Source organism: Rhineura floridana, chromosome 6 (genome assembly GCF_030035675.1).
Source record: "Rhineura floridana isolate rRhiFlo1 chromosome 6, rRhiFlo1.hap2, whole genome shotgun sequence".
NCBI lineage: Eukaryota > Metazoa > Chordata > Lepidosauria > Squamata > Rhineuridae > Rhineura > Rhineura floridana.
Window position 1 is genome coordinate 39,793,275 of NC_084485.1, and position 13,650 is coordinate 39,806,924.

The 13,650-nt window shown below is 42.9% G+C and overlaps 1 protein-coding gene across 4 annotated transcripts in view; it reads left to right on the top strand.

Moving 5' to 3' along the window:
* Window positions 1–13,650, top strand: part of ARHGAP40 (Rho GTPase activating protein 40) — a 91,072-nt gene that overhangs the window by 56,815 nt on the left and 20,607 nt on the right. For all 4 annotated transcript variants that reach the window (XM_061631507.1, XM_061631508.1, XM_061631509.1 and 1 more), the window contains exon 2: window positions 11,802–11,998. In XM_061631507.1, coding sequence (XP_061487491.1) covers window positions 11,818–11,998 — 181 coding nt within the window. In that variant the 5' untranslated portion in view covers window positions 11,802–11,817. The remainder of the gene's footprint in view (window positions 1–11,801; window positions 11,999–13,650) is intronic.

Here is a 13,650-nt window from a genome sequence, read left to right on the forward strand (position 1 = left end):
ATACTTCCACTTATGCTCAACTTGAGCATTTCTAAGTAAACTCAAATATAACAGAAATGCCATGACTCTCCAGTGATCTCTTTATCTAAAAAAAATCAGATATGGGTAACTGCTGTACCCCTGGGCCTTTTCATCGCTTGAGCAAGTGAGGTGCATATACTTATATATATATATATGTGTGTGTGTGTGTGTGTATGTGTATATATGTATATGTATATATATATATATATATATATATATATATAAACGTAATTGTGATTAACCAAACAGAGGTTTTTATTATATTAACAAAACGTTTCAGCTTCCGCCTTCATCAGCTGCCAACATACAAATGCTGTTACCAAGGTGGCAGTTATAGAGCTTTGAGGATGGAATGCTCAGAGGGGCTTCATTTGCAGAAGCTAAGTAGTGGTGGTACTGTCCTCCAGGTTCAGGCCATTTATGTGTGTATATATATATAAAGTGAGGCAGCCACAGAAGGTGCTTTCCTGAGCTCAAATCTAGTTTCCTGCCCCTCTGTCTGAGAGTCACTCAGAGATACATCCAACATATACCCGGAATCACGCATAAGGTAGATGCAGGCTAACAAACTTGAAGCTTAATCCAGGCAAGATCTGGGATTCTTTTGGGAAATGTTTCTCTGACTGATCCTTGGGATCAAGCCTCTCACTGGCCCCTGCTGTACTCTCTTCTCAAGTGATTTTGCCTGGCTGCAATGTGTCCTTGCACTGATAATGCCTGTTGCTTGCCTGAGTGTAAGATGGAGAGGTGGGTGTGTTTATAGAAATCAAATAACACTGCTGGAATGCCATGTGCTGTACAAAGGTAAGAGTCTCATCCATTGTTCTGCCCACTTTTGCTTCTGATTCCTCCCATCACTGCCATGCAGCCCCCAGAAGATTGTCCATAAGCTAATATGGCCCTCATGCTGAATCCCCACCCATGGTGTAGATCTCTGTTCTTCAACCTTGGGTCCCCAGATATTTGTTGGACTACAACTTCCATCATCCTCAGTCAGCTTAGCCAGTGGTCAGGGATGATGGGAGTTGTAGTCCAACAGTATCTGAGGAACCAAGGTGGAAGAACAGCAATGTATGTGATGATATTTCTGAGTAGGGTTATACTCTTTTTCAAGGACCAGGTTTATGGTTTGGAGGCCATTTTCGAGCCAGGTTTGTATATGGATGGACAAGTGGTATGTTTGCCTCATAGCATTTTTTACATAGTAGTTAATAACCAACTAAACTCTGGAAGATTAATCTTGCCACAATTACCGATGCCTGGTAATGTTTACATTGGATAATTCCAGTGCATTGTATGTGGGACTGCTTATGAAAAAGGTTCAGAAACAAAACAGGAGGAGCAGTTTATTGGGTTGGACTTGATCATATTTTGTCAGTGTTGAAAAACCTTCATGGCTTCTGGCTTGTTTCTAGGTCCGATGTGCAGTACTGGTTTTTGTCCTGTAAAACCCTCAATAGCCCAGGACAAGGGTATCTGAAGAACTGCCTACTCCCCTATCAACCTGTCTAAAAGCTGACATAGGTCACACCCACACCATATGCTTAAAGCATATGATTTGAATGCATGATGTGGATGTGACCAGATAGCTAAGGTGCTGCTTTTGAGGACCACAACCCACCTTCAGAGGACAGTTGAGTAGCATCCCAGGAGTGTAGCATGTCAGTGTTGGTAGCTGTCCCATTGAACATAAGAACATAAGAAGAGCCTGCTGGATCAGGCCAGTGGCCCATCTAGTCCAGCATCCTGTTCTCACAGTGGCCAACCAGGTGCCTGGGGGAAGCCCGCAAGCAGGACCCGAGTGCAAGAACACTCTCCCCTCCTGAGGCTTCCGGCAACTGGTTTTCAGAAGCATGCTGCCTCTGACTAGGGTGGCAGAGCACAGCCATCATGGCTAGTAGCCATTGATAGCCCTGTCCTCCATGAATTTGTCTAATCTTCTTTTAAAGCCGTCCAAGCTGGTGGCCATTACTGCATCTTGTGGGAGCAAATTCCATAGTTTAACTATGCGCTGAGTAAAGAAGTACTTCCTTTTGTCTGTCCTGAAACTTCCAACATTCAGCTTCTTTGAATGTCCACGAGTTCTAGTATTATGAGAGAGGGAGAAGAACTTTTCTCTATCCACTTTCTCAATGCCATGCATAATTTTATACACTTCTATCATGTCTCCTCTGACCCGCCTTTTCTCTAAACTAAAAAGCCCCAAATGCTGCAACCTTTCCTCGTAAGGGAGTCGCTCCATCCCCTTGATCATTCTAGTTGCCCTCTTCTGAACCTTTTCCAACTCTATAATATCCTTTTTGAGATGAGGCGACCAGAACTGTACACAGTATTCCAAATGCGGCCGCACCATAGATTTATACAACGGCATGATGATATCGGCTGTTTTATTTTCAATACCTTTCCTAATTATCGCTAGCATGGAATTTGCCTTTTTCACAGCTGCCGCACACTGGGTCGACATTTTCATCGTGCTGTCCACTACAACCCCGAGGTCTCTCTCCTGGTTGGTCACCGCCAGTTCAGACCCCATGAGCGTATATGTGAAATTCAGATTTTTTGCTCCAATATGCATAATTTTACACTTGTTTATATTGAATTGCATTTGCCATTTTTCCGCCCATTCACTCAGTTTGGAGAGGTCTTTTTGGAGCTCTTCGCAATCCCTTTTTGTTTTAACAACCCTGAACAATTTAGTGTCGTCAGCAAACTTGGCCACTTCACTGCTCACTCCTAATTCTAGGTCATTAATGAACAAGTTGAAAAGTACAGGTCCCAATACCGATCCTTGAGGGACTCCACTTTCTACAGCCCTCCATTGGGAGAACTGTCCGTTTATTCCTACTCTCTGCTTTCTGCTTCTTAACCAATTCCTTATCCACAAGAGGACCTCTCCTCTTATTCCATGACTGCTAAGCTTCCTCAGAAGTCTTTGGTGAGGTACCTTGTCAAACGCTTTTTGAAAGTCTAAGTACACTATGTCCACTGGATCACCTCTATCTATATGCTTGTTGACACTCTCAAAGAATTCTAATAGGTTACTGAGACAGGACTTTCCCTTGCAGAAGCCATGCTGGCTCTGCTTCAGCAAGGCTTGTTCTTCTATGTGCTTGGTTAATCTAGCTTTAATAATACTTTCTACCAGTTTTCCAGGGACAGAAGTTAAGCTAACTGGCCTGTAATTTCCGGGATCCCCTCTGGATCCCTTTTTGAAGATTGGTGTTACATTTGCCACTTTCCAGTCCTCAGGCACGGAGGAGGACCCGAGGGACAAGTTACATATTTTAGTTAGCAGATCAGCAATTTCACCTTTGAGTTCTTTGAGAACTCTCGGGTGGATGCCATCCGGGCCCAGTGATTTGTCCGTTTTTATATTGTCCATTAAGCTTAGAACTTCCTCTCTCGTTACCACTATTTGTCTCAGTTCCTCAGAATCCCTTCCTGCAAATGTTAGTTCAGGTTCAGGGATCTGCCCTATATCTTCCACTGTGAAGACAGATGCAAAGAATTCATTTAGCTTCTCTGCAATCTCCTTATCGTTCTTTAGTACACCTTTGACTCCCTTATCATCCAAGGGTCCAATCGTCTCCCTAGATGGTCTCCTGCTTTGAATGTATATAGAATTTTTTGTTGTTGGTTTTTATGTTCTTAGCAATGTGCTCCTCAAATTCTTTTTTAGCATCCCTTATTGTCTTCTTGCATTTCTTTTGCCAGAGTTTGTGTTCTTTTTTATTTTCTTCATTCGGACAAGACTTCCATTTTCTGAAGGAAGACTTTTTGCCTCTAAGAGCTTCCTTGACTTTGCTTGTTAACCATGCTGGCATCTTCTTGGCCCTGGCAGTACCTTTTCTGATCTGCGGTATGCACTCCAGTTGAGCTTCTAATATAGTGTTTTTAAACAACTTCCAAGCATTTTCGAGTGATGTGACCCTCTGGACTTTGTTTTTCAGCTTTCTTTTTATCAATCCCCTCATTTTTGTGAAGTTTCCTCTTTTGAAGTCAATTGTGACCATGTTGGATTTTCTTGGCAATTGGCCAGTTACATGTATGTTTAATTTAATAGCACTGTGGTCACTGCTCCCAATCGGTTCAACAACACTTACATCTCGCACCAGGTCCCGGTCCCCACTGAGGATTAAGTCCAGGGTTGCCGTCCCTCTGGTCGGTTCCATGACCAACTGATCTAGAGAATAGTCATTTAGAATATCTAGAAACTTTGCTTCTTTGTCATGACTGGAACACATATGCAGCCAGTCTATGTCCGGGTAGTTGAAGTCACCCATTACTACCACATTTCCTAGTTTGGATGCTTCCTCAATTTCATATCTCATCTCAAGGTCTCCCTGAGCATTTTGATCAGGGGGACGATAGATCGTTCCCAGTATTAAGTCCCTCCTGGGGCACGGTATCACCACCCACAACGATTCTGTGGAGGAGTCTGCCTCTTTTGGGGTTTTGAGCTTGCTGGATTCAATGCCTTCTTTCACGTATAGAGCGACTCCGCCACCAATACGTCCTTCCCTGTCCTTCCGATATAGTTTATATCCAGGGATAACCGTATCCCACTGGTTTTCTCCATTCCACCAGGTCTCGGTTATGCTCACTATATCAATGCTCTCCTCTAAGACCAAGCACTCCAGTTCTCCCATCTTGGTTCGGAGGCTCCTAGCATTAGCGTACAGGCACTTGTAAGCAGTGTCTCTCTTCAAGTGTCTTTGGCACTTGTGGTTAGGCCTGTGGTAATTTTGCTCTTCTGAATTTATATCCTGTGCCCCTGCTCTCACAATGCCTACTTCTAGGCCTACCCCTTTTAAAATTTCATCATTTCTTTGGTTTTTATCCCAGGGGGGAGGTTTATTCCGAACCGGACCTTTCTCAGCTCCTGTCGGGTTTCCCCCCTCAGTCAGTTTAAAAGCTGCTCTGCTACCTTTTTAATTTTAAGTGCCAGCAGTCTGGTTCCATTCTGGTTCAAGTGGAGCCCGTCCCTTTTGTACAGGCCCGGCTTGTCCCAAAATGTTCCCCAGTGCCTAACAAATCCGAACCCTTCCACCCGACACCATTGTCTCATCCACGCATTGAGACTGCGAAGCTGGGCCTGTCTGGCTGGTCCTGCGTGTGGAACCGGTAGCATTTCAGAGAAAGCCACCTTGGAGGTCCTGGCTTTCAGCATCCTACCTAGCAACCTAAATTTTGCTTCCAGGACATCACGGCTGCATTTCCCCATGTCATTGGTGCCAACGTGCACCACGACCACTGACTCCTTCCCAGCACTGTCTACCAAACTATCTAAACGACGGGCGATATCCGCAACCTTCGCACCAGGCAGGCAAAACACCTTGCGGTCTACACGCCCATCACACACCCCACTGTCTATGTTCCTAATGATCGAATCACCCACTACAAGGATCCCTCCACCCCCTGGAGATATATCCTCGGCACGAGAGGATAGCTGCTCATCCCCCAAGGAATGGGTCCCTTCTAAGGGATCGTTTCCCTCTTCCTCAGCTGGATGCTCTCCTTCCCCGAGACCATCGTTGTCCATGATAGCAGGAGAGCTATCATCATTGGAGTGGGACACAGCTATAACGTCCCTGAAGGCCTCCTCCACACATCTCTCTGCCTCTCTCAGCTTTTCCAGGTCCGCCACCTTGGCCTCAAGGAAATGAAGTCGTTCCCGGAGAGCCAGGAGCTCATTGCACCGAGAGCACACCCACGACTTCTGTCCAACAGGCAGATAGTTGTACATGCTGCAGGCGGTGCAAAACACTGGAAAGCCCCCACACCCCTGCTGGCTTCTTACCTGCATAGTTTTGTTTAAGGTTTATTACGTCAATGGGTTGGAGACTGCGGTTTAGTTGAGGTCAGGGAACAGACGGGCAGAGTGGGGGGCCCTGGCCTCCTCGCCCTGCTGCCGGACTCGCTCTGCTGCTTAACTCGCCTGGGGCTCACTGCTCCCCCTGCACCAGGTGAAATCTAGTCTATTATCCCAGGCTTTTGCCAGGCTATAATGATGGAACCTCTGATAACTTTAATCAGTTAATCCAATGCTCTTCCTGTTTGATTTAGACTGCTGTATTTTATTGTTGTATTGTTTTAACTGTGTATGCAAGCTGCTTTGGAGATTATTGATGGGGAATAGATCATTAAATAACAAAGTGCAGATTTATAGATCTGAGTTTAGGCATGTTTTACAAAAGCCGTGTGTAATGGAAAATTTGTTGGAAGTACTTTCACCTTGGTGACTGCAAGATTTATTGTTTAAAAAGAATTAAGGAAATTAATAGTACATTCTTGATGATCCAATCACTCTTGAGTGTTTTTTTGGTCCTCAAAGGAAAGGTGACTGCAGCAGGTGACGCTGCTACAATTTTCTTCCACATTGCAGCATTGGCTGTATGGCAAAGTTCCTCTCTGCCTGGTGTTGCGATGTGGAGAAAAATAATTTGGATCACTTCTGATATGGGATGGGCTCTGTGACTGTGTGCACTTTGATGTGGTATGTATGCATGCATGCGGCCCCCAGAAGTGTTGCAATGGGGCAATGTGACTCTTGCACTGAAAAAGGTTAACCATCTCTGTGTTAGCCAGTTGCTGAGTTTGGCATGGTGCTTTTACATGGGTTACAGGCAACTTGAAGTGAGACAAAAAATGACTTTTTAAGTCAGTGATGGTCAGCTGGTGGCTTACATTGTTGCAGCTCAACTCAAGTCAAAATGCTGGGCTCAGTTTCATCCTTCAGCCCACATTATTGCCCAACAAAAATAGAAGAATAAGACACTTTAGAATTTTATCTCGCTTCTGGAAGGCATCCTTGTTAAAAAAGAAAGAAAGAAATGTTCATTTTATAAAAATAAGTTCTTCTTCATTGAATAGACAAAGACACTTTAAAAAATGTTGGTTTTTTTGGGTGGGGGGGAGAGTGAACCATTGCATTTGCCACCACCCTTGGCTATGGGTATGTGTGATGTTCCTGCTTATAGTGTAAATATGGTAAGTGCTGTTTATATAGAAGACATATGGTAAGTGGAGTGAAAGAGGAGGGGGGAGTACATGAGCAGTAGAATCACGTTTGGATTACTGTAATGCGCTTTACGTAGGGCTACCTTTGAAGACAGTTCGGAAGCTACAACTAGTGCAAAATGCGGCGGCCAGATTGCTGACAAGGACCAAGCGGTCCGAGCATATAACACCTGTTCTGGCCAGCTTGCACTGGTTGCCAATATGTTTCCGGGCTAGATTCAAAGTGTTGGTATTAACCTATAAAGCCTTATACGGTGCGGGACCACGATACCTTGCGGAACGCCTCTTCCGATATGAACCGGCCCGTGCACTACGTTCTGCTACGAAGGCCCTCCTCCGGGTTCCAACTCACAGGGAGGCCCGGAGGGTGATGACAAGATCTAGGGCCTTCTCAGTGGTGGCCCCCGAACTATGGAACAGTCTCCCTGAGGAAGTACGCCTGGCGCCGACTCTGCTCTCCTTCCGGCGCCAGGTCAAAACCTTCCTATTCTCTGAAGCATTTTAAGTTACACTGATTTAATTTTAAAAATGTTTATTGTGTTGGATTGTTGCTTGTATTTTAGTATTGTTTTGTTATTTATTGTATTTTTATGCTGTTTTATGTTCACCGCCCAGAGAGCTATTGCTAGTCGGGCGGTATATAAATTTAATAAATAAATAAATAAATAAATGCTGGATGATTGGCTGAGCGTTTGAATGGCTGGGAGTATAAATGGAAGAATGACAGTTGAATCTGGGTGGATGTTGGGAGTGTGGAGAAAGAGGTGTTTGAGGGTGGATGTTGGGAGTGTGGAGAAAGAGGTGTTTGAGGGTGGAGGTCAGGAGTGTGGAGAAAGAGGGAGTTGGAGTTCTGATTAATAATAAGTCAAGTACAAAACAGGAATAGATGAAACCATACGCTTGTGAAACATTCTAAAACTAATCTTGTTATTTCTGATATTTAATAAATACTTATTTGGTTTCCAAAGGCCTGATCCTTGGCTGAGGGATATACATACCAGAAGGGAGGGCAAGGTAATTACCAAGGCTGAACAGAAACAGTATCTAATGGTGGCAGCGGTGAAGGGAGGAATAATAACAATTCAAGTATCCAGAGCAACCCAGAGTTGTATGGGTTATCTATAAAGATACAAGGGGGTTAGGAACAGCATAAGCACTCAGTCACAAAAGTAACCAGCTAGAGAGAGACTCAGGCAAAGTCTCTGGGAGTATTGGTTATAGGACGTGACTGGTGGTGCCGCCTAGCAGGGGGATCTAGTGAGATCTGTGCTAGCGCGGAGTGAGAAACCATAAAAAGGACAGTCCGGACTGGTGGTATCCCTGGTGGTGCCTAGTTTTTTTTTTTTTTTTCAATAATTTTTATTCAGATTTTCATAAAACATACAAGACAAAATCATAAAACATTCAAAGACAAAAAACAAAATCAAAAATAGTTAAACAAAAAGAAAAAAAGAAAAAAAAAACAAAAATAAAAAGTAAAGAGTAAAATATTGACTTCCCATTTGTCAAAGATCAAATCAGTTATAAGTCTATAATATATAACAATCCTGTCTCTTAAGTCATATTATAAAATCACTTTCCTCCAGTAGTTATCTTACTTAATCATCAAATCTCATAAACATTACTTTATTCTTTCCACAAAAAGTCAAAGAGAGGTTTCAATTCTTTAAGAAATATATCTATCAATTTTTTTTTCCAGATAAGCATATCGATTAATCCATCTCATTACTAATTATGATAATCTTATTGTCATAACCATAGTCAAAATAAACATTTCAATTAATCCATCACATCAGAATCTGTTAGGTTCAGTAATTTCAGTAGCCATTGTTCTATTATCCCTATTAGTTCCATTTTCCATCTTCCATCTTCAGTAGTCTTGTTAAGTCCAGTAATTTCAGTATCCAATCTTCCATTATCAGTATTCCATAATAATCTTGCTGTCAAAGCCATAGTCATATAGTAAGAGTCTGATGGGAATTACCTCTATCCCAAATATTTTCTTGCCATCCATTCTGAATAGGTTGCTGAAATACTGCTGTAAAATCATATCTCTGTTCTTTTTTTCAAAATACACTGGGTCATCTCTTGAAAGTTTTTCCATTGTCACATGGCTGCAGTTAATTCCATAGATTTTCTCTATATTGGGCTCCATCACATCATTCCAGTCCAGAAGATTATCCATGCCATTGATAACTTTATCTCTAGAATCTTCATTAATTTCTTCAGAGATAACATTGAGTTCCAAACAATAGATTTTATTTCTAAAGTCCATAGACTCCAAATCTTGTTCCTGTTCCACGTTTGTTCCAATCTCCGGGATCTCCTCTCTCACAGGGACCCCTGTTCCAGTCTCCAGGGTCTCCTCTCTCACAGGGACCCCTGTTCCAGTCTCCAGGGTCTCCTCTCTCACAAGGACCCCTATGTCTTTAATCTCCTGTGTCTCCAAACAATAGATTTTGTTTCTAAAGTCCATAGACTCCAAATCTTTTTCCTGTTCCACGTTTGTTCCAATCTCCGGGGTCTCCTCTCTCACAGGGACCCCTTCCAGGGTCACCTCTCTCACAGGGACCCCTATATCTTTAATCTCCTGCTTCATTTTACTCAATTCAATTTTCAGCTCCTTACAACCCTGTCGCAGGTTTTGTTTCGTTATCTCAATCTCATCCATTATTTTCTGAAACATAGTTATTTCCAGCTTCTCAGCCACTTTCTTAATTGCCATTTTAAAAGAAAAATATAGGAAAACCACTTCTTATTTCAGCAACAATTGGGTTAATACTCCAAACTTGGTGACATCACAGTATAAACAGAGCAGACAGCCTTATCTCTCCATGCTTAAGTAAACAAAATGCAGTTCCCAGGATCGAAACAATTAATGGCGGTCGTCAGGAAACAGATTCGTCAAAATAAAATAGACCAAAAAGAGAGTAGTCTCAGACAATATAATATTCTTCAAAATAAAAATCTGGAATAGAAATCCCTCTTCTGTGTATATCTTTAGAATGCAAATCCAGGACAGCTTTTTGCAACAAAAACAGAGATAAGCTATTAATTAGTGAGTAGCAGAGAGAAGTTATGGCTCCCCAGTGAGATGTCAAAAACCGATCAATCTGGCAAATCTCTTTTAAACAGCAACAATTTAAGTCAAGTAAAAGAAAAATATAGAAAGAAGGGTGCTTGCCTGTTAGTGCGTTCTCTCTTAGAAGATAAGATGAACGTTCGCTTTATCAGATAGAGCTTGTTGTTGAAAATCCGTCCCACCTTCGTCGGCTGGACCTCGTCCCATAAATTAATGAGATCTGGTCGTCCCAACAAAAATAGGCTTTGAGGTTAATCTCTTCGTTTCTCCCTACCCGGGAGAAGTTTAATCAGTCAAAAAAAAAAAAAAATCTGACTGATATATCTGAATAAGCTTCTTTTGAGGCAGGAGCCCGTCTCAAAAGCAGGCACAGGCTAAGTCACCCTTCCCGGAAGTCCCTGGTGGTGCCTAGTGAAAGGCAGTAGCCACAAGTAGGTGGGAACCTGACAGGGAGAACCAGGGGAGGACGTCACAGTATGCATCATGGTAAACCTAGTATGCACAGTATAACTCTTCTTGAGAGTCCAAGCTGTTCTTTAAAACAGGGACGGGGAACCTGTAGATCTCCCAGATTCTACTGGAGTGCAGCCTCCATCATCCCCAACCCCTGATCATGCTGGGATTGATGGGAGGTGGAGTCCAGCAACATCTGAGGACTTCAGGTTCCCCATTCCTGGCTTAGAACAAACTTTTCCCTTTTACAGTTAGTGGATGACACCACCAAGTACTTCCCATAATAAACACTGGAGGTGAGGATCCTGTGGCCCTTCAGATGCTACTAGACTATAACTACTATCGTATCTGACCATTGGTCTTACCGGCTGGGGCTGATGGGAGTTGGAGTCTAAACATCTGGAAGTCCATAAGTTCCCCATCTCTACTTTACTGTCTATAGCTGTAAGAGAGACACTTGTTTGCTTGAAGTCTGTCACAACATTTGTGGAGAATAAACTTTCTGTTCATATCATATTACTGGTTATTTGTTACTGACATTTTACCTCTCTCATTTTTTGTTGGTTTGTTTTGCTGTTTTACTTGGTGGGAATATGGATATGAATATGGAATAGGTGGAATACAAAATGAACAAATATCACCAGAAGTAAAGTTTGTTGTGATGCCAACCATCACACTTGTAAATTTATTATCTCTGCTGATCAGAACTTGGAGGAGAGAATGTTTTCTTTCTGAAAGTATTACACAGTTTGCTTGCAGAAGTGATGCTACATTTCAGGAAGACTTGGAATCAAACCGCTTTTGATTGCCTTCATTTTCTTAGGATTTCAGAATATCCTGCTTACGTTTTAGAAGGTTTTATTCTCAGTCTTAAATTAGCTCTGAATCCGTTCAGAGTTTCAGAAGCTCTGATGTTTCTTTTGCCCTCTCTTGCAGGGTGTTCTCTTCTAGGTCATAGAAAGAACAGTACAAGGAAACTTGCATTGTTGCAACTCTACTCACATCCAAATGTTGGGCTCAGCTTCATCCTTCAGCCCATATTATTACCAAACAAAAATAGAAAAATAAGAGACGTTAGAATTTTATCTCTCTTCTGGAAGGCATCCTTGTTAAGTGGGTTGGGAGAGCATTGATGGTTTTTTCACAGTAAGCATGAGTGTCAAGCACACTGCAGTCTGTGTAATGTTTGTCTTGTGTTTTTCCCCTCTCCCTCTCTCTGCATTAGAAATTGCGCTTGCAAAATGAGCCACTTTCCTTGGAAGAGCTCCTTGGAGTTCCCACAGTCAGAGTGCAGGCATTCCAGGGCTGATTCCTCAAGCAACTTAGCCATGGATACGTTTTGGCTAGAGGTGGAGAGCATCAAAGAGAGTACTGAATGCGAGCCAGATGAATACAACCTTACAGATGCCAAACCCCCAGAAGGTAAAAGTGTCTGTCACTCCACTTGGGTTGTGGGAATTAAGAATAATTGGCAAAACTACCAGGTTACTGGGCTCATCAGCTGAGTAAGATGCTTTAAGGAAAATGTCATACTCCCTGAATTAAACTTGATTATGTACTTTAAAGTATGCTTAAAACACACACTAGACATGGCTTTAATTGTGTAATTAACTCTTGGGTGATTAAAAGAATGTAGCAGAGGAAAGAGTCCTTAACCAGATTGAGAACCAGGGGATAAGGGTGGAGTAGGCTTTAACTCCTTGCCTGAGAGTCTGAACCAGGAGGCCCTCTGCCTGTTACTTGGCCTGGGAAGAAAGGTTGCTTTGGTACCAGTGGAAGCTTCCCTCCTAGGACAAGTAGTGGTGGGCAGTGGAAGCTGGTCCATTGGGGCAGAGGGGGTGCTGCCCTACCAACCTCAGTCTGTCCTCAGCCAGCCCCCATCTTCCTGCTTGCCTTCTTATTTTTAACCAGCAAGTGGCACTGCCTGTCAGCTTCCTTCTCTTTAGTCTTAGGTGTTGCCATTGTAGAACTCAGCAAGGAGGAAGATGGGGAACAAAACTGTGGCTCCCCATCTGTGGACTACGCTCCCCAGTGAGGTCCTCCAGGTGCCTTCGCTGATATCTTTTCAGTACCAGGTGTTTTCCCAGGCATTTGATAGACTGAGATGATGATGTCTGTTTATTAGAATGCTGCCAAACCATCCTGTGCCTGTAATAGAGATGTGGTTTTATTGCTTCACTTTATAGAGTGATATTTGTTTTTTGTCTTTTTAACATTATTGTAAGTCGCTTGGAGACTTTTGGGTAACAAGCGACTAATACATCTGTTGTTGTTGTTATGTGCCTCCAAGTTGACTACAACTTACAGCGACCCTATGAATCAGCGACCTCCAAGAGCATCTGTCATGAACCACCCTGTTCAGATCTTGTAAGTTCAGGTCTGAGGCTAAAACACTAAATTGTGTTTAACTCCCTCTCACCCTCTTCTGCAAAATGGGGATAATAGCAGCCTACCTCAAAGAGTTGCTATGAAAACTAACAAAGGTGCTTTACTTTATTTCTCTATGCTGTATAAAGATGTGTGTGTACTTTGCTGCCTCTAGTCAATTGCAGCTAGAATCCAAGGGGATTTTGACCCAGGCCTCCTGAAGTCCCATTTGTCTGTGGGTGTGTCAGAGTAGCACGAAATCCCTCAGTGTTCGGGTGGGTGGGTGGGAGAGGAAGTCCCTTTGCCAGCCTGCACAGATACCACTGCTTCCCAGCTATTGAGCTGAACTTCCTTCATTACTAATATTGGTAAACCCAGTGTAAGTGTACACTAGGTGTGCAAGCTGTGTGCAAGAGTATGGTGTTTAGATTCGTGGTTGTGAAACTCAGGCCATATATTATGTTTCTGAAATAACGTTTACAAGTTTCCTTGATTCTCCCATCCCCTATTTTTATAAAACTCTTCTTCAAAAAAAACACAAAACACAGTCTTGAATTCGCCGAGAAGAGTTGGGCTATAAATGGATGCCATGTTTTGTGGTTCCATCCCTTAAGAGGTATGCTGCATGTTCAGCTAGACATAAGGGGAGAGGAAATGAAAATTGGGATGAGGAGAGAACTACCTCTGCCTCCTCTAAGAGGAACTGA